General features: G+C 48.4%; 3 protein-coding genes across 4 annotated transcripts; 2 read left to right on the forward strand and 1 right to left on the reverse strand.

The window, feature by feature from the left end:
- Positions 1–1,214: 1,214 nt before the first annotated feature.
- Positions 1,215–11,129, forward strand: mmp14a (matrix metallopeptidase 14a (membrane-inserted)). Its single transcript, XM_086105292.1, has 10 exons — positions 1,215–1,462; positions 6,854–7,002; positions 7,082–7,204; positions 7,277–7,584; positions 7,677–7,838; positions 7,935–8,074; positions 8,151–8,289; positions 8,890–9,040; positions 9,158–9,273; positions 9,351–11,129. Exons 1-10 carry the CDS (start codon positions 1,385–1,387, stop codon positions 9,668–9,670), a joined length of 1,686 nt encoding a protein of 561 aa, XP_085961418.1. The 5' UTR covers positions 1,215–1,384; the 3' UTR covers positions 9,671–11,129.
- Positions 11,130–12,303: 1,174 nt separating this feature from the next.
- On the reverse strand, positions 12,304–14,020 carry mrpl52 (mitochondrial ribosomal protein L52). 2 transcript variants are annotated; one of them, XM_086105294.1, is made up of 6 exons: positions 13,932–14,020; positions 13,634–13,703; positions 13,363–13,430; positions 13,199–13,263; positions 12,789–12,951; positions 12,304–12,668 (listed from the first exon to the last, which is right to left on the reverse strand). In XM_086105294.1, exons 1-5 carry the CDS (start codon positions 13,963–13,965, stop codon positions 12,799–12,801), a joined length of 390 nt encoding a protein of 129 aa, XP_085961420.1. In that variant the 5' UTR covers positions 13,966–14,020; the 3' UTR covers positions 12,304–12,668; positions 12,789–12,798. The 2 variants fall into 2 exon arrangements, with proteins under 2 accessions (XP_085961420.1, XP_085961419.1); XM_086105293.1 differs by lacking the exon at positions 12,304–12,668 and having other exon boundaries at positions 12,705–12,951.
- A 1,609-nt stretch (positions 14,021–15,629) lies between these two features.
- ajuba (ajuba LIM protein) lies at positions 15,630–22,797 on the forward strand. The gene is made up of 8 exons (XM_086105296.1): positions 15,630–17,567; positions 20,302–20,403; positions 20,481–20,548; positions 20,616–20,678; positions 21,680–21,810; positions 21,881–21,932; positions 22,116–22,184; positions 22,268–22,797. The coding sequence occupies exons 1-8, from the start codon at positions 16,235–16,237 to the stop codon at positions 22,382–22,384; spliced, it is 1,935 nt and encodes a 644-aa protein (XP_085961422.1). The 5' UTR covers positions 15,630–16,234; the 3' UTR covers positions 22,385–22,797.
- Positions 22,798–22,819: the final 22 nt, after the last annotated feature.

A 22,819-nucleotide genomic window follows, 5' to 3' on the forward strand; every position in this document is an offset into this window, starting at 1 on the left:
TTCCAAAGAAAGTTCTAGTTTTGGGAGGAAATTCTAGCCCCAAGAGCATGTTCCAATCCAGAGAAAAGGTTTTAGTCCAAAGCGAAGGTTTTCGTCCTAAGAGAAGTTTGGGAAGGTTTTGGTCCCACAAGAAGGCAGTAGTCCTAAATTCGATTCCTGAGAGTTCTTATCCCAAATGAACTTTTTGATCTCAAGAGAATGCTCTGCCTTGAGAGGAGATTCTAGTTCGAAGAGAGGTTTGTTGTCCAGTTAGCCAATCCTCCATGAAGTGTCTCCAGTTGGTCCAGAATGCCGCTTCTTGCCTCTTGATTGGTACTCATAAAGGGGAAGCACGTCACGCCTACTCTGGCATCCCTTCACCGGCTCCCAATCCATTTTGGGGTTCTTTTGAAGATCATGTGATCTGTTTTCAAATCTTGAAATGGCCTGGCCCCACCTTATCTCTCTGAGCCCCTCTGTACTTGCCTCTCAGGTCCGCGGACCAGACACTAGTCAAGGTACCGAGAACTAAGCGGAGGAATGACCTTCCCTCTCGGCAAGCCCCCTCGCTGCCCATCTTTAAAACTCATTCTTGGGCTTTTGACTCGGCATGAGACTTGATTTTTAGTTTGACTGTTTTTGTGTTTTTTATTGTATTTGTCATTCATTTGTTGTTTGCGCTTGTATGGAAAATCTTTGCTCCATGTACAGCACTTTGTATACAGCCGTTGTTGTTTTCAACTGCTCTGGAAATACACTTGCGATGAGTCCAGAGAGAAAATTCTGGTCTGGAGAAAAGACTCTAGTCAGAGATAAAGTACTTATCCCAAATCAGGGTTCTTGTCCAAGATAACAGTCTAGAATCAAGTTACACAGAATAATCATCACAACCTTTGCTTAACCAGCAAATGAAAACACATTCATTTAAGATTTGTAAGAAGATTCCAATGTATTTTATAGTTGTAGATTTGGGGAGCAACCAGTGTGTGTGTGAGAGATCGTGAAATTTTGCCACATCCATTATGGCGTTGACGTATGAGTCAGCCTTCGAGGCGGCACCTATGTGTCTCTGCCTATGTTCGTCCTGGAGCAGGCAGGGAGAGAGAGAGTTAAAAAACAAATACCCCAGCACATCTGGAGGAGGACCCAAAGGCTTACCCATCGCTCCGACCACGTCGTCACACGCTGTAAAACAATCCAAGGAAAGTGGCGGGGGGGGGGGGGGGGGGCGGGGGATAAATTTCGATACAACAGATGGGATGAGTTCATCGCTTTGTCTTGAGTTCTCACTTTAGATTCGACTCCGCCGCTCGCTCCGAGAATCGCGAGGGTAACTTTTTCTTGGATCATCAAGGAAGATTTGTGCAAGTTGCTCATCCAACGGCAGGGGTGGGGGAAGAAGAAAATGTTGCCGCTCACGGTTGTCGCCCTGGCCTGCGCCATCCGCTGCTTTTCGGTCACCGCAGATGTGTTGAGAGCAGAGGTAAGTCACGGCCGCATTAGTATGAATTGCACTTTTCGACACCATTGCGAGATTTAAAAAAAAATGTAATCACCCCCCCCCCCCCCCCACACCTCCAACTCCCAACCAACTGGGATTTTCCATCCACAAGAGCCATTCCGTTCTGCAAATGATGCTCCAGTGGATGGAAAAAAACTGGTCCCCACGGAATGTCTTGTCATAAACTCGCGGCTTCTGGTCATTCCCCGTACACTGACCCGCGATGTGACTCGCGGTGATCTATTCTCCTCTTCAGACGTGTTTATCTGGGGTGGGTTTGCTTTGTTCAGAGAGAGACAAAAGGGGCAAGTTGTTGTTCTATTGATTTATTTTTCTCTCCGGGGGAGTAAATTGAATGGCTCTCATCCGTCTGTGTAGACCAGGGGTCCCCAAACTACGGCCCGCGGGCCGGATACGGCCCGTCAGCACATTTGGTCCGGCCCTCTAACCCTCCTGTTGTCCTCGGGTCAAAATGACCCGTCACTGTGTTAAAAAAAAAACCAAAAAACCCCTAACTGCCAACAGCGGTGTCTACAAGCCTACTGGAACCTACAAAAGGATTATAAGGAAGGAACACAAGAACTTTAAGAGACTGCTCATATGTGTCAGAGAGATTCTGCTCTGACAACTGAGCTGAACTTTTATCTGTTAAGATTGTGCATGGCACAACAGAAAGTTAATGTTCCATGGCTTTTTTTTCTATGAAGAACCCAGAGAGAGTTATCTAGTTATTATTTATTTCCTGTTTTTTCTGTGAAGAACTCAGAGAGGGTTATTTAGTTATTATTTATTTCATTAATAGTGTTATTATTTGTTTCCTGACTTTTTTTCTGTAAAGACCCACGGCACCGCCCTGCAAGATTCACACATTGCTCACCACCAAAAGCGGCAATTTGATGATAGTTTGATGCGCTCGATATGTGCCAGCTGTTGAAAAAGCAACCAAAACGGGAAGTGAATCACACTTTTTTGACTTGACTGCGCAGGATGCGGGAGGGAAGGATCTCCTTAGTCACTGACCACAGACGGCAAAGACGTGGCGACTAAACCATGGAGTCCTGCACAGAAAATAGCTCGGCGACAATGTTGCATCACCTGCATGTGAAAGCATGTGATTTCAAAGAAATAAAAAAAAATGGGGACGTGACGTCAGGGGCGTGGACAAGGACACACATGGTGAAACCGCAGCAGTGTATTGAACTGAAAACAATCCTGTTGTTGCTCAACATTCGGAGAAACTAGGAGACGCACTTCCATATTTGAGGCCATTTTTTTTTTTTTGGAACCCCCCTTCAGATCAGTTTTCGGCGCGTGTATGGAGATACATTCGGGGTGTAACGAAAACCAACTGAAATCGGTAAATCAATTTTGATTGGAAAGATGTCAATGGATCGTTTTGAAACGTACCCTGAATTGTACCGCGCGCCATGCACCGAGATACGAATTTGATTGGCGGGGCCGTCTGCGCCATTGCGACCATTCGGGGACCATTTGGCTAATGGTCCCTGGTTCCCGTTCGACTAAAACACGAAGAAGAAACTCACCGCTTTGTCTTTTTTTTTTTTTCTGTGTGTGTCGTTTCGGAGGATGGAAACAAAACTCATGAGTCTGCTTGGACTAAGTAAGGAGCGGAGAAAAAAAATCATATTGCGGTAAGAGTATTTGTACTTGGTGACGTCTCACCGGTGCTGTTTGTCTACTAAAAGTGCTTCGCTGGAGCCTGTGAGCGAAAGAAGTGGGTAGCAGTGAAAACAAAAGGGGTCCGAAAAGTGATGATGCCAGCGCTTTCAGAGCCATCTGGCTTTAATTGTCCTTCATCTTGACCCAATGTGAGCATCAAAGACGCCGACTGGACCAACTGTCAAGGACAAACAAGGAACTCAAACAACCGAACCCCAAGCAACCACGAGGTTTGTTTTAAGACGTCGTTTGAGTTGGGCCACATTCGGCAGCTCTGGTGTGAAACTGGGTCGCTGAGGCAAAGAAATTCAAGTAATGTGAGATTCCGGGGACACGTGATTGTTTTTTTTGTTTTTTTTCCGCTGGCACAGACAAAGGAACAACTGACTTGGTCTCAAAGTGAAATTCAGCGATACTTGCAAACTCCCTCTCCAGTCCCGTATACTTTCCTACCGCCGCCGAGTCGAATATCTTGACCTTGCCTCATGTAAGCGGACACCGCAGTTTTCTCCTTAACCCCTCGTTCGCCGAAAGACTTTGGAGAATTCCAGTGATCCGATTCCAATGCAAGGAGTCACATGGCAAGGTCAGAGCGAGTTAATGGAAAGCCGCAAGTATGTGCTTCGCGAGCAAAACTATTTAGCGCACTCGTTGAATGACTGGCTTCCGATAATAATGTACAGTCATTCCCATGACTGTCTTCCACTACTCTGTGACAATTCTGCACACCAGTAGAACGATACGTGTTACTTGTGAATCAAATCTGCCCATTAGTTGATATCCAAGTACTCGTAGGTACTGCGAGTGAGCAGGGGCAGGGTTTGCCATCAGGAATTTGGGGAAAATGTGAGCATTTTCCTAAACGGCCGCAGTACTTCCGGGTGGTAATCAGGTCACCGTCTACTTTTCAAAGCACCTCCGTGACCATAACGTCCCCAAATTATTTTGGGGAAGAGGCAACCACCGTTGACGACGATTCCCAGCACGTCCCTGCGAGCGAGGCACGACATCTTCACGAGCATATTCTTGCAATTCTACTTTGGGAAAAATGTAAGAGAGTCAGGGCACCCTTGTTGTTCTCCAAGTGGCCACTAGTGGCCACTACCCTGAAAGCTGTTCCCAAATTAAAAAGCCTTTCCAAACATACGAGTGGAAGACAGCACTGGAATAAATGTCACTGCTGATGCGTTGTTGTTCTATTGGGGTGCCAAATTGTCCTCCAAGTGCGGGCAGACAGCATCCTGGTATGCGGACAATTCAGCGTAGAAGGCCGTACCGAAAGAGATGCTCAAGCGGCTTGCCGTAGCAGTTCCTCCAAAAGATTCTCCCACCACTTGCCATGACATGACTCATGTTTTAGTGCGAATTTGCGTCGGCAGACACACTGCACACTCTCAGGTGTGTGTTTACCCAAAGGGGCAGTGGCCAGCCCACGGGCCACACGTGGCCAACAATAGCAGCCATGTTCAAGTCTCGATAAATAGAAGCTTTGATGGCGCCTGCTCCATTGGCCTCGTTTTTTTTTTTTTTTTTCTTGAAAGAAGGAAACAGTGGCAGCAGTCAGGAAGCAATGAGGATGACTCCAATAATACGTTTAAGTTATCCGAAGCAGCACCCCCCCTTTTTTTTCTGCACCATGGACCAGTTTCACGTGAAGCAATATTTTGATGGACCAGGAAGAGACAAATACAGTGACCCCCACAACCGAACCATTTTCCAAATAAAACCAATTTCATGTATGTTTGGAGCGCCGATCCGGGGGGGGGGGGGGGGATGGCGCCGATTATGATGAGAATGTGCAGGCAAGGAGAAGAGTTGCCACCATGTGTGGACATAAGTGAACCTTGTTCCCTAACCACCGCGCTGCCACATCACCAACAGGTAGCCACGTGTGTCCCAGCTCACTCCATTTCTCCCTCTTCCAAGTCACATGCTGTCGCAGAATTGAGAAAACCAGCGTGAGAGGAGAGAGGGTTGGAGATCTTGCTCGACTCCCTTTTGGGCTTGGCAGAGAGCAGAGGTGGCGAAAGTAGACTGACTGGCTACTTAGGTGGAAGGACAGATACTTGTGTCCCCCCCAAAAAAAAAAATTAAACCCCGACTGTGGTTAAAGTAGAGGTTCTGATTCAACTCCTGTGCTGAAGTGAAATTGAACCCTTTCAGGGAAAGCGGCTACTACAGTGGACAGCTTATCAGGTTACAGGGTGCATGAAAGGGTTTAAAAAATATATACTGTATATACAGTCTGAAATGGACGTTAGAAAAGCAACATTTTTTTCCCAGCAGGTAAGGTGAATGACTCAAGACTGAGCATCATATTCCCTAAAGAGGTTATGGCAAAATGTCCCCGAGATACTGTACTCCTCTAAAAAGAGCCCCGGTAATGGAAAAAGGGTGCGCCTCTCATGCGAAGAATAAGCAGCGGATCTGTTTGACCCACTAACAGTGAGACGATGGCCTCCATTACTTTTCCGACATTGTGAGTTGTCTTTGGCTGCGGGAGTCCAGACAGACGCGTGGCTTCGCGCTGACCAAAGTTTTTCTCAGAGGATGATGTTTGGACTTGGGCACAGAGTTACACTCTTAACGTTCGGCACCGGGGGCATAAAATGAGACTGTTGCGTTGCTCGCGCAATCCGTGAGGCCCGTCCGAGTGTGCCGCGCAGGTCCGAACAAGCATCGGAAGCTAACTGTAAGCAGACGCACAATACGCATGCATACCCGGCCGCCCCCTGCAGATCCGCACAAGAGAAACCTTGTCCAAATTCCTCTTTAATCGTACGGGGAAATCTAAGCGGGTGTTTAAAAAGGACTCAGTCTCAGCTAACGAAAAATAGAGGCACCTTGTACAAGTTTCATTCATACGGTCATCTCACTGCGCCGCGCAACAACTTAGAAAACCAGTTCACTTCTTGATGTTATCTTTGATTGTGGTGTTGCTTGTTCATATGCGCCCCGTGATTGGTCGTGTCAGAGATTTTCTCGGACAAAGTTAAAGAAATGACTCGGCACACAGGAAAATTGTCTTCAATATCGGCGGGAGCGGATCTCTGAGAGCGAACGACGGTTAGTTGCTCCGCGATCACACTCTCCGTCCCGCCACCGCGAGTTCGACATTTTATTGTAACATATGCAAAATACAAGAAAAACACTGCCCCCGATGTTTGCATGCCGCACCCCGGTCCGGCTCCTCGGTAGTGATTGGTTACCTGTTTTTCCAACTTGAACCACCAGTACATTGGCGCCTTTTCTGGCTGGTCTACATCGAATTAGCATGTTGTAGACTTTGCGGATGGTCAATGTCGTCTGGGCGCGACGGGTGTTCTCAACTCGTCTTTTGTTGCTCAACCGCTGTTCCCGAATTATTCATTCCCCTTTTGTGACCGAGTGTCGCCTTCTCCCCTGTGGTTGTCCACCTGTATTGACGTGCTAATTGTGGACTTCAACAGTCCCCCGGCCAGACGGCCGGCGCCTTTGTGTGCAGGCATTTGGGGGTGCTGGATACGCACCCAAACGCTTCGATGTGCCCAAATTAAATGAAACTTTAAACATGATACAATTTTGCTCATAGATTCCTCTAACAGGTCGGCAATCCAATCCAAGGGGTGGGATGGGCTCCAGCTGAATACTTCGCTAACTAAACCCCTAAATAGGTTTTAATGGTTTGCCCTCCGCTTCTGATTTTATTTGAAGGCGTGGCTTCAGCAATATGGCTACCTACCGCCCGGTGACGTCAGAGCGCAGGCCATGCGTTCGCCGCAGTCCATCGAGACGGCCATCGCGGCCATGCAGAGGTTCTACGGCTTGACGGTCACCGGCTCGATTGACGCCAACACGTTAACGTGAGTCTTGAGGAAAAAAAATCCAGAAGAATGTCCTCGCAATTCAAAGACATGAGAAGTTTGCTTTGACCATCGACAGGGCGATGAACCGGCCACGATGCGGAGTTCCGGACAAATTCGGGCCGGAGCTCAAAAGCAACCTGCGGAGAAAGCGATACGCCGTTCAGGGACTGAAGTGGGACAAGTCCGAGGTGACTTTCAGGTCAGGATGACACGCCGCAATTCTCTGTTGTCCGTGTGCGCATCGAGTCTAAATGACTCGCTCTCGCCCTAGCATCGAGAATTACACCCCCAAAGTGGGCGAGCGCGCTACCTACGAGGCCATTCGGAAGGCCTTCAAAGTGTGGGAGAGCGCCATCCCGCTCACTGTCAGGGAGATCCCCTACAGCCACATCCGGGGCAAGGTGGAAAAGTACGCCGACATCATGCTCTCCTTCTCGGAGGGCTTCCACGGCGACAGCACGCCGTTTGACGGCGAGGGCGGATTCCTGGCTCACGCCTACTTCCCCGGTCAGGGGATTGGCGGAGACACGCACTTTGACCTCGCCGAGCCCTGGACAACTGGCAACGTGGACCAGGGTGGTAAGCTGAAGACACTTTCGACTCTAAAGTTCTCCTCTTCGACTCGTTTTACCCCCGAAATGAAACCACACACTGCGTTACTTTCCACCAAGGGAATGATGTTTTCCTGGTCGCCGTCCACGAACTGGGTCACGCTCTGGGTCTGGAGCACTCCAACAACCCCTCAGCCATCATGGCTCCCTTCTATCAGTGGATGGACACGGACAACTTCTATCTTCCGGATGACGACCGCAGAGGCATCCAAGCCATATACGGTACAGACTCGTCCAAAGATACGGGCCGTGAAAACGTTAGCGTAGCAAATGGATAGGACTTACGCCGATTGGGCACAATGCCTCATCCCCCACCAGGCACCAAGACAGGCGGTCCTCCGCCTCCGCCGAGACCCACTAAGTCCTCGAGTCCCAAGAGACCGGAACACGGCCCAGACATCTGTGAGGGACACTTTGACACAATCGCCATTCTCAGAGGAGAAAAGTTTGTCTTTAAGGTATTGTCACGATTCAAACGTCACTTTCAAGCTGATCTAAGTGACCGCGTTCAATGACTATCGACGAATCTTCCAGGACAACTGGTTTTGGCGCGTGCGCAACAACAAGGTGCTTCCGGGCTACCCCATGCCTATCAGTCATTTCTGGAAGGGCCTGCCTTCCAACATCAACGCCGCGTACGAGCGGGACGATGGGAAATTCATTTTCTTCAAGGGTAAGCTCCACGCGACATTGATCCGGGAATTTCAATTTAGGCTGACGCTGAGCTTATGACTTGCTAAAAAGCCTGCTATCGCGAGGAAGCGTTATGTCTCAAAAGCATTTAAAAAGCTTTCTGAGCGCCAGGTACGACCCCTTGAAACATAGACCATGGAATGAATTATGTATCTATCGTCATTTCTAGCAAAGTTGCACTCCATTTGCAGACGCAGATCTCCACGTTGTGCGTGAGAATGATATTCAACGCACAGATGAACATTTTGTGCGTGCTTTTATACCGATGTTGCGGCCACGGGTCAGTATTTTGTGGTCAGAAATGAGTATTTTGTGTCTCTGCTATACAGTGGTACCTTGACTTCAAAGTGTAACGGCCCAGAATGTTTCGTGGCTGTTCACTTGTTTGTCAATCTGCGTATGGGAGCTCTTCCTTCCTGATTGGTGGCAGTTGGGGCTTGTGAACGTGAACTCCATTTTTGTGGAGTAGTGACGTGCGCGCGTGTTGAGAAAGCCAAACCTTGATGGCGCAGCGTTTCTTACTCCCATCCAACTCTGGCAACCGTGTTGGACCCTAACAACAAGCCAAACGAATCAACAGGTGACAGGTACTGGGTCTTCAGCGAGTCCACAATGGAGAAGGATTCCCCCAAGAGCCTGAAAGACATCGGGACCGGTCTCCCCAAAGACAAAATGGACGCAGCTCTCTTCTACACCCCCACGGGACAGACGTACTTCTTCAGAGGCACAAAGTGAGTTTGCCCGTTGTCCGTCTCAGCCACCCTACACATAAATCTCTTGAGACTTTATTCCTTGGCACCTATTCTGACTTTCCGTTCACCATACTCACACGGCTGCGGCCTGCGTAGGTACTACCGCTTCAACGAGAGGACTCGCACGGTGGACAGAGGCTACCCGAAGCCAATCACCATGTGGAGCGGCGCGCCGGACAACATCAAGGCCGCCATTATGAGCGAGGACGGCTGTAAGTACGGCACGGTACAAGTCGAACCGGAGTGCTTCTCCTGAGCAAGCGAATGACCGAGCCGCCTTTCCCCACAGCGTATACATACTTCTACAAAGCCAACAAGTACTGGAAGTTCAACAACCAGTACATGAAGGTGGAGTCGGGCTACCCCAAGTCTGTGCTGAGCGACTGGATGGGCTGCGAGGGCGAAGAACCCAAGAAGGGCCGCGAAGAGGAGGTGATCATTCTGGAGGTGGACGAGGCGCAGGGCGGCATCGGGGCGGTCACCGTGGTGATCCCGCTCCTCCTCTTGGTTCTGGTGGTTGCCACGCTCGGGGCGCTGTTGTTCTTCCGGAAATACGGCACGCCCCGCCGCCTCCTCTACTGCCAGAGATCACTTCTGGACAAGGTCTAGGCACCGTTGACTAATGGACAACCACAAAGGGAGCCAAACATCAGCGAGGGAGGGCCAGATGAAGACGAAAACTGGGAGACAGAACGGCAAAAGCACTGAGAAGATGGTCGGGATGTCCAAATATTTGGGTGGTTTCCACAGTATGTGCTCCATCGAAACCCAAACCTGTTGTATTTGTATGGTAACTATTTACATGTACTGTGTCACAGAATAAGAAGATGACTACAACCTTGACTCCAGAAGGGATATGCCCCCCCCAAAAAAAGACAGTGACTTCCCGGTTTTCTTGCTCATATTCCAGGTTTATCCTCTTTTAAAGACACTTCTCTCCAAAAGTTCGGGATTTTGAGTTTGCGGCTGCTGTTCCTGGATGAACCTAAAATGCTCCAGATCCTTTACAAGTGAACTTGTTTTGACTCGACTCTGGGAACGCACGGGTGAGGCTTCAAGCAGGACGTTCTAGGAGGGAAGTGGCCACTTAGCTTGAACTGTAATCAGCAGGTTAGAACAGAATTGGAAATTGGGAGGAATCACAGAAAGGCAAAAAAAACGAATGTCCTCGGTTTAGTTTGGATTCATTCAGGAATCAGACGCCTGAAGGGAACTTTGCCATTCGGCTGCTTGATAAAGAATGGGCAAATTGGAGAAAAAGGACTGAAATAGTTGGGAGACGTTTCAGGAAGGTCAAACTGAATTAACCTGGAAAGGTTCTGGCGTGTTTTCAGTTCATCCGAAGATTTGATCGGAAAGCCCAAAATCCCAAACTTTTTTGGGAGCCATGTATGCTTAACTGGACGACTCCGGCTGAACTGCTGTTTGATTGCGAGGCATGAAATCCATTTCCTGTCGCCAAACATACAAAAAGACGTTGCATTTAGGATCCAAATGCCCAAAATGACAGGGATGCAATTTTTCTACATACATGTTTTTGTTGTTGTATATCCATATTGTGTCCACAGATGTAAATGTGGCACAAGCAGAGATTGCATAGATAGTCCATGTGGTACAGAATTTTCTTGTGTTTGTATCTGCACAGCTACGGGCAGAAAAGGGGATCGGCAGAGATCCCAACAATATGGTGCAATTCTTTAAAAAAAAAGTTTTTTAATTATTGTTGAATTTGTGTTCTTTTTTTATAAGTACGGTTATAGTTATTGGTGTTGGCTAGTTTTGTTTTTTCCTTTTGCTTCTGTACATTGTCAAGAGTTCTGCTGGACAGAGGCACAGCACGACAATGATCAAGCGAGTAATCCCAGTTTACAGGGCGTGGAGTGGATTCCAATCAAATCAGGTGATTATTTCTTGAACCATTTACCGGACATTAGCTCGATTATCGATGCTACTCATGAACACATGGTGCAGAGTTTCTTAAAACAAAAACAAACAAACAAAAAAAATGTTCTCACGATGATAATTATATTTATAATGATGAGCGTATCAATAAAACTGAATGAGATTGTTTTGTGCCTTTTTATTGCCAAGCAACTTCTCTCCCTGCTCAGGGAAATACTGATGAGGTGTTTTTTTTTTTTTGTGCTGACACAGTGTCTCAGTCTGGCCCCTCCGTGCATTGGCAGGAAGTGGCTGCTTGCAGTTTAACCTGGATTCTTTTTTGTCTGGGTGACCTACATAGTGGCACCTCAACAACTACATTTTCCAACTCAGGAAACCATCTGCGAAAAAGTAATAATGACGCAGCACCCTTTTTGGTTCACTGCTTAAGTAACAACACACAGTGCATCTGGAAAGTATTCACAGTGCTCTCGTCTTATTCCAAAACGGATTCATTTTTACCCCCTAATGACAACAAAGGAAAGCAGAAAGGTGCTCCAAACTTGTGCCACTTGAAGGGCTGAGTCCTTTGTACATGTATATTTCATTAAAAAAAAAAAGAACTTCATGTCTTCATAATGGGGAGTTGTATCCCGATCTTTGGGAGGAAATTCTTTTTGAAAAGTCACAACTTCATGCGGACGCACCGTCATCGACTTCCCGTCTTGTCAGCTGATCTCCCCTCACCCAAACAGACCACGGCCCCTCCCCCTTCCTCACAATGACCAACATCTGCTTCACATTTCCTCAAAAGCAAAACAAGGCAAGGGGGGGAAGAATGAGTTGGGGGTAGGAGCAATTGAGGCCTCACACGGACCACATGGGACATTCTGGCAAGAGCTCATCCTCTAGGTCAGCAAAAGTATCATTTATGGCGGGCTTACCTCTTTGGGTAAACATTGTTTGCAAGTCACATCCTACACTGCTGACTCCACTTTGAAGCGGCATCAACACCTTAAGTATGGTGCGGCGCGAACCGCAAAATCGGATCGAAGAAACACTTACCTCACCGGGGTGTTTCGGGAACCAAGACATATTATTTACGATGTAATAAATCACTAGGGTAGTCAAATTGGTTGATGAAAAAAATATGTAAAGCACTTTATTCTCCTATTTTTTAATCACTTGCATTTTTATTTGACTATTTTAAAAATTATTTACAATAAACCACTCTGGTTATTTAAAAATCACCATACTGTGTATTTTAAATTCCCCAATTAAGTAACAATGTTCAATGTGCGTATTTTCAAAATGATATTTCCAATAAATACAGCAATTATGAAAGAAAAACATCTTTAACATCCATGTGGTAACTTTTTAAAAGCTATTTACAGTCACCATCTCAATGAATTCTTTCATTAAAAAATACATTTATTTTGTTGACAGTAAATAATTTAACAAGATACACTGACACTAAAAATATACAGTATACATTAATTAAATTGTAGTTAGTTAAAACAAATGAATACAATTACTGACTGAATTAATAGAAACGCTTGGTGTGCCAGATTAAAGAAGAGAGTGGGCCGCATATGGCCCCCGGACCATACTGTGTCCACCCCTGCCCAGAGGCTCCCTTTGCAGAGTGGACAAAATGGCGCTTGAGCCTTCAAATTGCTGCCCCCTTTGGTGGAGAAATGCTGCCCTCCAGTGGAAGCTGGATAAACTTCACCAGCAGAAAATACCCAAAGATGGCCCCAAATCAGTCGATATCATTTATTGTATGAAAATGCCACAAAGAACTTGACGTTTCACAATGACAAAATAGGGAAGGGGACTTATTTACCAGGCTGTTTCTAACTGTCAGGCTCCTTTTTCCTGAGTAGCTTCCCTTTTGGTTTGAGCAGCAGAGACTTTTGGTGCTCCTCGATTCTTCGAGCTTCTTCCTGCCTTTGTCGCCACGACTCAATGCCTCTGTCGATCTCCGAGTCGAGCATAACGATGCGCCTCTGCGGAAGAGACATTTCAAAAAGTCCAAAGTAAGAAAGAAATGAATTCATGGCAAAGGTTTTTTTTTTTTTTTTTGGGGTAGCTTTTGATGCTACCAAAAATGTCACCCATGTCACTCACCTGATCAAATACTCAAAAGATATGACAGTGTGAAATGTCCGGTTTGTGGAATACCCGCGCATCTCACATGCACATTGTTGTTGAATGCAAAATATGTCTTTTAATCAGGAGAATAATAATACTCACTGCCAATTCTTCCCTCTCCCGCCTTCTTCTCAAAAAGCCCTTCATTGGTGGTGCTGGCCTGCCATCTGCAAAACAGTGTAAGCAGAATTGGAACCCAGTGGATCCTTTATTAAATACACGGAGCCTGAAGGGGATATATTATCTTTGTGTCGGTGAACGTGTACCTGCAAAAGACCAATCGGGGAGATCTGTTAGAGGCCCATATTCGCTGCCACTGCGTGCAAGTCCATGCCTAAACAACAAACATAAAAGAGTATCGTCAGGTGGCCGGTGATTAACGTGAAACTACACACATGTGTACATATTATATGAGTACGGTATCTCTACTTTTCTGCTCAGGTAGAAATATCGCTATTCCATGAGTTCGCCAATAGGCGGGGGTTCACTGTTTTAGCCTTGAGTTTGACACCTGAGTAACGTTTGAATGCTACGTACTCTTTCCTCCACTTTTCCCCCCCTTGAGCTCCCCGCGTCGTGCTCAGCCGCCGGCAGGAGTGTCTGAACGCTGCAACACAAAAGCAACAACAAAAAAACAGTGAGCAACACATGATAAAAGTCGGGTGAATTTACGCTTGACGCTGTTGGCCTTAGCTGTTAGCCATGCTAAGACGACGTCAGCGTTCTGTTTACGGAGGATTAAAAAGATAAGCAAAAACACTACCCCAACTTTAAAACGAAAAGCAACTCGAATAGCGAGGCCATTTCAACACGAGTTAAAAATATCGTGTCTCACCGGAGAAAAGGAGCATCCTTACGGGGGACGCCATGTTGCCCGCACTTACACTAAATGACGGCAGGAGGGGGCCAAAAACGTCAATGTACCTGCAAATATACCGAATGGCCGCTAGAGGATGCCAACATCGCCCATTTGGTTTTCTCTGCGTGGTTTCTAAACTACGTAACATTTTGATTCATCTACATTTCTCCACCAATTTAAGCACATTCCATTTTTTTCAGTCCTCCACGTTTTCATGACAACATTCCTAAATCACTACAGAATTTTGTGGGGGTTTTTTTTAGATTCTACCTATCTATTACTTAATCGATTCATACCACTCCAAATTGTAACCGTTCAGCTCATTCAGAACAACAGAGAGAGAGAGAGAGAGAGAGAGACAGAGAGAGAGAGAGAGAGAGAGAGAGAGACAGAGAGAGAGAGAGAGAAGGATGAATGCCATGTGGAGTTTATTCGTTTATTTAACGTTTTGACTGTTTGTTATTGTGCTTTTGAGTTTTTGCATCGTACAGTATTGATGTTTCTTTTCTGTGATGCAATCGTGGCATTTCGAATCAGCCGAGAGAAGCACTACGAAATTAAGAAAATGCACTGTTACAAACCATTTTAATGGGACGAAGAGAATGTTGGTTGAAAATTAGTTTTTTTTAAGGTCTAATGCGGTGGTTCTTAACCTGGGTTCGATCGAACCCCAGGGGTTCGGTGAATCGGTCTCAGGGGTTCGACCGCGCCTCTGCCATGGAGGTTAAGACACACTCAACATGTCAATTAGTTATGACATGCCTGCTTGGCCATCACTGGCTGGTTCATTTTGTGCAGAATTAAAAACAAAACGTATACATATGTATTTTAATTAAGTTTTTTCTGTTTTAATAAATGCGTTTTTTTATGTCTTGAATTTGTAAAAAATAAAAAATATATTTTTCACTCATGAAGAACCACTGGTCTAATGTCTATGTGAAGCCAATAAGTAGGTTAGAACAGCTTTAATGTGGTAAACACGTGCTACCCGGTGTTCCGTTTCTGTATTTGCTACGCTCCAAACTATTGTTTGGAATGGCTGCGGCACTAAAGCCCAGAAGAATTCCTCTGTTAGCTTTTCAGACAAGTTGCCACTCGCAGGCCCAGGCGAGGCGAACGGGGCGAGTGTGATCTGGAAGGCCGACGGCGGCGGGGGGGACTCCGGGGTGAAGGGCTCCATCTCTCCCCGGAGGCCGCCTCACTCCGATTGTGCACCTCCGCGCATTCCACAGGCTGCTGGTACAATCAAAAAGTGCCACCCAAAGAAAGCACCACCTTATTCTTATGATAATTTCTTCGCGTTAAGTAAAGTCGGAAAGCGGTGTGTGATACAACAATACAAAATTAGAACTCCTATGAAATCGCATGAGGTGTTCCGGTTAGCAACGGGGGGGCGAAGAAGGGGGTAACAAGCCGCCGCCGTTGACTGATAAAAGAAAACCAGGGAAGAGTCAAACGAAACAGTGACGGAACGACCGGGTCGGTGTCTGGCTGTCAAAATAAAACAAAAAGCTCCACTACCTGTTTGTATTTAATACAACGAAAGTGACTCTAATTTAGTTTGAAAATCACTAACCGGAATGAGCTAACCCTTTCATAGCTGACTTGACTGCTATAAAAAAAGGGGGGGAGGTAAATCATTATTTAAGGGAAGAAAGAAAGAAAGAAAGAAACTTGTCCACCGTGCAATGCACTCTGGGAGGGATTTCATTTATACCGAGTAGGTCTTTTGAGACGGAAACGAGTCGGTAGAACAGAGTTGCCCTTGTCTTTCTGAACTTCTCCACTACCGGACGGGGTCGAGCACCGCATACCTTTTCTTGTGGACTATGAGCGAGTTTTTGTTGTTGTTTTTATTTCCCGAGATGAATGGCAGGAGACGGGTGAGTCGTGCACGGCGGGATCTGTTGTCTTGAGTATCATTTTTTTGGCAGCCAATGAAAGAAGTTAAACTTCCCCATCACATTGAGCCAAAAATAGAACTTAGCAAAACTTGGGAACGATGCAGATGTGGAGCCACGCGAGGGGCCACAAAGGAGGCCCTCCACCGCTAGAAGCGTCCTGGATGTGTGCTTGCACTGACTAGTCCAATGGGGCGCCCGTACGTTGTCCGCCTGATGGTAAAATAGTAAGGATTAAGTCATGTCTTGAGTCCTCCCACTGACCCCTTTGGTCTTTATTTATCTAGCTATTTATTTTCTGCAGTAAATCAATCCGGGGTAGTCATTTTTGAGCTGCATCTGCGGGTATAGAAACAGTCGGGGAAAGCGTTTTACGTCATGGATCGGCCGATAAGTAAGTTGCTGGAGAAGCTGAAGCTCACAGATTCAGGCAGCGTCAAGTTCAACAGCTCCAAGAAAAAAACAGACGTGGTCGGGAACGCCAACAACAGCAACGGGAACAGCAGCACCGGCGGCGGTCCCGGTTCGGCGATGCCCCCCTCGCAACTTCCACAGCCGTCGTCTGTGCAGCCGGATGGAGAACAAGCGCCTCACGCTTCCACCGTGGCCCCGCTGAGGCGTCGCTCCCCCCAGCAAAGGGCCTCGTGTTACCTGGGCGAAGGCCTGGATTCCCACCTGCGGCGAGAGTCTGGCCCGGGCCCCGAATGCGAGGCTCTGGGTCACGAGGCGTCCCTGAACCAGCGCCGCTACTCCCTGGAGCTCCAGCAGCTGGTCCGAAGGCAGCAGCTCCTCTCCCAGCCGCCGCTGCCCCCGTACCCCGCCGCGGTCGGTTACGGGTCAGCTCCCAGAGGCACGGCCGAGACGGGCTACCTTTCGGAACCGGAGAGACACAAGCGGCTTTCCCTCCAGGAGGCTTTGTTCTACAAACGCCTGAGCACGGGGAGCGAACTGTGGGAGAGCCCGAGACCCGCATCCTTGTCTCACCCACCGCACCGTTTGGCCGACGGTTTCTTCTACCCCCCGGGGCCCGCCCTGAGCCCGTGTTCGTCCTTCAGCCTCCAGGAGTCGGTGCTGGTTAGCCCTCGGTCCAGTTTCGCCTCGAGCACGGCCAGCGGGGGCGGAGGAGGAGGAGGAGGCGGAGGGGGTGGCAGCCCCATGGGGAGCCGCTGCAGCAGCAACCGAACCAGCGGAATCAGCCTGGGCTACGACTCCCGCTATTCCATCCCGCCGCAACAGCAGTCCCCGTCTTTGCAGACGGGACCCATGTACGGGAGGACCCCCGCGGAGGCCTGGACTCAATACCTCGGCGGCGGGATGCGTCAAGGCGCCTACGACAGCCGGCACTCGTACCCGCCGGCGGTGGGAAGTCCCGCCGCGGCGTGCTACCAAGCCGGCCCCGAGTGGTGGGACGAGCAAAGGTCGGGAGTGAGGGGCAAAGAAGGGGACGTCGCGCCGGGCGAGAAGAGCCGCCACTCCGACTTGCCCGGGACGCGCTACCAAGAAGAGCTGACCCGGCTTCTCCTGAGAGACGCGGCGCTTGAAGGCGGCGGTCTCTTGGAGGGCCTCATGCTCAAAGAACAGCCCTTGGCGCTGACGGCTATGACCAAAGCCGGCGCGGCGCTGGCGTCGTCGTCGTCGGCCACCAAGGCTCAGGAGGATCTCGGGGCTCCCGCCGGACGAGACGCTGCCGAGAACCGTCAGGAATTCTTTGGTAAGAGGCCAGATTCTGTTTTTGTCCAATCGCAGTATCAGCATCCACTCCTGGAGTACTCGGTGATAGCGAGTGCTGATACCGCGATGACTTGTGATTATATGAAATGTCATCAGCGGACGATGATTCGCCGATGTGTCAAACCGCCGCAGTCAAAACAGTGGCACCGACTGCCGAGGAGGACTTCCTTGATGTCAGATTTTTTTAGATCGATTTTTTTTTTCTTTTGCCTTTAGCATCGGTGGCTGGTGCCAGCAGACGATACGTTAAAATAAATCGATACCGATTCTTCATGTCGCTCCTTGCCCGTCCCCACGGAGTAGACAGACACGAGATAAAGAAAAACAGGATGAAGGCGTTTAGACCACAGAACCACAACAACTGCTCTCGCAACAACATTAATGGTCCCGCAATGCCCACGATGACGACGACCACACTTGTGAGCTCGCGACACCGTCATGCCCGGCGCGAAGGGCATAGCGCTCGAGGTCACACGATGCCTGGATTTCTGGCTAAGTTCGTTATTTTATTTTTTTTCCCCGTCACATTTCTGTCTCGACCGCATCGAACCTGCTGAGACACGCGGACGTGTTTTAAAACCGACCCGGACAAGTTGGAGACGGGCCCTTTGATTGGCAGTATTACGGACTAACTCGATGATAAGATATCGTAAAACCATTTTTAGGTTTGCTTGCTGCTACCTGACGCCGAGCATCTAACTGTATAAAATAACACTCTCTGAGAAAATTGCATGGTTGGGATATGAGCGCCGGCCGCTAGTGTGAGTCACACAAGGCGGCGTAGGGCCCAGTGTGTGTTGTGTTGGTGTGCGTTACGGTGGCTGGATGAATGTGTGTGTGTGCCGTTTTTTTGTGGCAGGGTGTGTTTTCCCCTGGTGACTTCAGGCCACAGTAATGCTTCAGTGTGTGTGTGTGTGTGCGTATGTGTGTGTGTTGGGGCGGTGTGCCGCTGCCTGTTTTTCTGCTCAGGTATGCGTTCCCTCAGGGGACGCACACCGGCAAAGCGCTTTGCCTATTGGGAAAGAAATATGAGCTTTGCATTTCGTCATCTCGCCAGGAAGTGTATGCATCCTTTTTTTTTTTAAAAACACTCCCTCAACCATAGTTTGGGCTGTGCTTCCGGAAATAGAAGTGAGTACAGCGGGCCGCAGCACACACTTGCTGGCAAGATCAAGCCCCACTGTGCCACACTCACTGGTGAGATTCAGACTGTTTTTAAAAAAAAATGTATTTATTTTTTAAACATATGCTTGCCAGAGAGAGTCACCCTGCTGGGCGGCGTGGAAAAGACGGCCAAAGACCTGCCGCATTGTACACCTTCACCAGTGAGATCTAGGCCGCACTGTGAAACACGGATTCGCAACAAGTGTATGCGCTAAAGTGGACTGGAGTTCTCTAGCGCGTGTGCTGGCTGGATTTCACTGGCGGGTGCGCTCAAGTGGGGGTGCACGCGTTCCGGCCGGCAAGCGGATGCATAACGTGCGAGAGATTTTGTTCGTGTTTAAAGCGAAGACTGAATTTCACTGGGAAGGGTGCGTTAGAGATGCTGTTTGGCCACGTCACTCAGCAAGCGGGCTGTCTCTCGTCAGCTCGCCGGCAAGGGTATGCAGAACGGCTTCTCTGGAGCTTGCGTGCGTCCTGCAGGCAAGGCTCCATCGAACTGGCAAATGTGCGCCTTCCCGTTGGTGTTTGGCAGTTTGCTAGTCCGCGGGCTGCCTTGTGACATCTCGCCAGCAAGGGTGTGCTGCACACATCTTCACAGACAAAAGATTTCACGCAGGATCTGACATTAACAGCGACCCGATGGCCCGGAGCCACCGCACAACTGTGTCAGGCCACCTGAAGTTCACTGACGGTGGCCTTGACCGGACCACCAGTGCAAATTGTGTAAAGAAATGAGATGTAATATCTCGTACTGAATATTTGGAGCTGTCTCGACTTAAATTGATCGATTATCTCTGCTCGCCCCATTGCGCGCGTTCAATCTCCCCCATTTGCTGACACACGGTGTACTACGTACTCGCGTGCATCATGTTCGCGGACTGTTTCCTCTGAAAATATTTTCGAGTGTTTTCCAGGGATGCGCTTTTGTCCCTTTTCTCATGTCAAGAGTCTTGCGGCCTTTTTTTTCCAGACAGGTTATTTCAAGGACCCGTGCGTTCCCGTGGTGCCAATATTGAGGAGCGCGCAAGAATGCTCTGTTTGCGTGGCACTCCCTCAGCCACATAAGAAAAAAAAAAAATGTGGGCAGATCCCGGAATAGATCACAGTGAGTGGGGTGGAGCTGGCTGGCATGGTTGGGGGGAGGTGGGGGTCGATCGCACCGCTCGTACTGCCTGGCTGCTTTTTATTCAATTTGAAAAGCATGGAAATGAAGTCGTCATTTCTGACTGACCCATTTAGCTAAAAACGAGCCATGGCTCCTGGTTGATTCTCGGCCGTGGCTCCGCCAGGGGCTTCCTCCTAATGAACTGCCACCATTTTGCGCCTCAGGTAACGGGCAGAGTGCAAATTTCCTGCTTAAAGAACGCGTGAGATGGGTGGAGGGGCTTTACAGGAAGTGTTGGAAGTTCCCTTTAATGTCAGCAGCATTTGAGCAAACGGGCCTGGCTCCTGGGTGTGAACACCCCCCCCCCCCCCCCACAGGCGTTGGGAAGGAGTGACACAAATCTCACCCCAGGTTTAACCGCCCCCCGTTTCTGTCCCCCCTCTAGGGACCTGCATCAAGTGCGGAAAAGGCGTGTACGGAGCGGACAATGCCTGCCAGGCTCTGGACAGCCTTTATCACACGCGCTGTTTCACCTGCGTGTCCTGTGGTGAGTTAAAAAAAAAAAAAAAGACAAGTAAACGTAAACCTGTGCAAAATGGATTTGAAAGGGGTTTGTTTTTGTAGGACGTGCCTTGAGAAACAAGGACTTCTACAACGTGAACGGCGCGGTGTACTGCAAAGAAGATTACATGGTGAGCCTCTTTTGCTTGTGTTGTTTTTTTTTTGCCAACTCCTCATTGCTTTTCTTGTACTCGGCAGTTTTCGGGATTCCAGGCCGCTGCCGAGAAGTGCAGCGTGTGCGGCCACCTCATTCTGGAACAGGTGAGCTGCCCTCCCCTGACCCCAAAGAGGACACAGACGACACTCTTTCTCAATCGAACTTGTCCTTCCTCGTCTCAGCCAATCCCAACATCGATCGCGCCGTCTATTCTCACCATTCCACATTTTCCCGTGAGAAAAAATTGCCACTCAAATTCTTTTTTGAAACAAATGAAATATACTGTATCTTTCCGCATGTCTCGACAAACTGAAACCACAGCTCACATTCCCCGAATGACCAGAAATTCGTTTTCCTTTTCTTAAAAATCATTTCTTTCAAGTCAAACATTCGAACTGGTATTGGGGTGGAATCTGCATGACCTTCGGGAGGAAACATCTTAAATGTTCCCTATTGATACTTTATTACAAATTTCCCATCTTCCATGAGAAAATTCCCCAATGGAAATGTTTGAACACTTTTGAGCTCATTTCAACAATTCTCAGATCAAAGATGATCTTCTTCCGCTTAAGGAAATTCCCAACTTGACAGAAATGAATCATTCTTACTTGAAAAAGTCAACATTCCCACTTGAAGTCCACATTTCTCTCGAGAACGTAGAAACGAGGCAAGTCCACCACGACTTCAACATTCCTACTTTGCTGCAAAATTCCGAGGAAAAGTTTTCACCAACATTTTGCAACCGATTCAAACGGTTTTAATGTCAAAATTGTTAACAGCAGCCCCCTTGTAGAAATGTCATGACTGACTTTCTCGTGTGACAAAAAAAAAAAAAAGACTATTTCAGTGGCTGTCTCCCGACCGCAGCTCTGAATACATGAGAAAATCCAGGAGATTCCCCGCGGAGTATGTCGCGGTCCCTCTGAATGAACAAATCCCAAATTCGACCTCCAGAAAATTCAGACTTGGTGGGAACCGATGGCGAGTGTCAGACACTGGGGCCAGACCTCCGGGGCCAGACACTGCCTTCTATTTGAACTCCCAAAGTGACGCAATAAACGGAGAGCTCCGAACGGTGTCTCCAATGTTGTCATTGTGGCCTCAGATCCTGCAGGCGCTGGGCAACTCGTACCACCCCGGCTGCTTCCGCTGCGTGGTGTGCGCCAAGGCCCTGGACGGGGTGCCGTTCACCGTGGACCAGCACAGCAACATCTACTGCGTGGCCGACTACAACAAGTATGGCGCATCCCGTACTCCCCCTTCGACGTCACTCGTCTCTCAACTTTTGTCTTTTCCGTCTCCGCAGGACTTTTGCCCCAAAGTGCGCTGCCTGTTTGCAGCCCATCTTGCCTACTGAGGTGAGTGCTGTAATGGCCTCCAAAGTTGGTCATTTTTGACAAGCTCGTCGGCTTCCACAGCCCCGCCTCCGCGATTATTTTTCATCCAAACATAAATGGGCCGAATTTTTGGTCCCGGCTTGTCCCTGCTCACATCTCGCTCAATTCATCCAGAAACTGGTTCATTCTGGAATGATTTTGCAGGGCAGCGAGGAGATCCTCAGGGTTGTGTCCATGAACAAGGACTACCATTTTGAGTGTTACCACTGTGAGGTGAGTGACGCACACCAAACGCCTTTTCTGTTTGCGCTAGCTGACATCACTTCCCGTACGCATTCCTTGTCCCCCCCCCGCAGGAGTGTGGCAAGCAGCTCTCCGATAAGCCCGGCTCGCAGTGCTTCCCGCTGGACTCTCATCTGCTCTGCCACCCGTGTCACATGAGCCGAGTGTGCAGCACCGCCACGCAAAACTGAGGAAGCCCTCCCCTTTGCGCGCTTCGGTTTTATTGACTCTCGACATGTAACTGCTGATTTTAAGACATTCCCGCAGCTCCTTTTTGACTTGTGCCCGCCCTCCCCTTGACTCCACTGTACCTGCTGTTGTTCTACTTTTACTGTATGGTCACAAAGAAAAAGGGAACAGGAAAGAGACTACTGCTCATTTGCTGTAGAAGAACAAAGGATCCTGCTTAACTGTACATATTTTGTTCGCAAACATTTTGCACTTAAATCTCACTTTGAGATTTTGTTAAGGTGAACCAGTCAAATTTGAGGACAATTACTGTTATTTCTGTATGCTGTAACAACATGTTTTGTGTTCTATAGATTTAATAAGACTGCTTTGTGGTTGTACATTTCAGAGTTCATATAAAAGAAATTGATGCTTCTGAGCTGGTCCGTGTCTGAATC

The sequence above is a fragment of the Hippocampus guttulatus genome, chromosome 2, assembly GCF_054856545.1.
Source record: "Hippocampus guttulatus isolate MCC_2025c chromosome 2, RoL_Hgut_1.0, whole genome shotgun sequence".
Classification (NCBI taxonomy): Eukaryota; Metazoa; Chordata; class Actinopteri; order Syngnathiformes; family Syngnathidae; genus Hippocampus; species Hippocampus guttulatus.

Coding starts and splice junctions, on each gene's coding strand:
- mmp14a (XM_086105292.1), top strand. CDS start 1,385: ATGTTGCCGCTCACGGTTGTCGCCCTGGCCTGCGCCATCCGCTGCTTT. Junction 7,205..7,276: donor AAGTCCGAGGTGACTTTCAG/GTCAGGATGACA, acceptor CTCTCGCCCTAG/CATCGAGAATTACACCCCCA. Junction 8,075..8,150: donor GAGAAAAGTTTGTCTTTAAG/GTATTGTCACGA, acceptor CGAATCTTCCAG/GACAACTGGTTTTGGCGCGT.
- ajuba (XM_086105296.1), top strand. CDS start 16,235: ATGGATCGGCCGATAAGTAAGTTGCTGGAGAAGCTGAAGCTCACAGAT. Junction 17,568..20,301: donor GAACCGTCAGGAATTCTTTG/GTAAGAGGCCAG, acceptor TCCCCCCTCTAG/GGACCTGCATCAAGTGCGGA. Junction 20,679..21,679: donor GCCACCTCATTCTGGAACAG/GTGAGCTGCCCT, acceptor TTGTGGCCTCAG/ATCCTGCAGGCGCTGGGCAA.
- mrpl52 (XM_086105294.1), bottom strand. CDS start 13,965: ATGGCGTCCCCCGTAAGGATGCTCCTTTTCTCCG. Junction 13,431..13,633: donor GGGGAAAAGTGGAGGAAAGA/GTACGTAGCATT, acceptor TTTGTTGTTTAG/GCATGGACTTGCACGCAGTG. Junction 13,264..13,362: donor CCCCGATTGGTCTTTTGCAG/GTACACGTTCAC, acceptor ACTGTTTTGCAG/ATGGCAGGCCAGCACCACCA.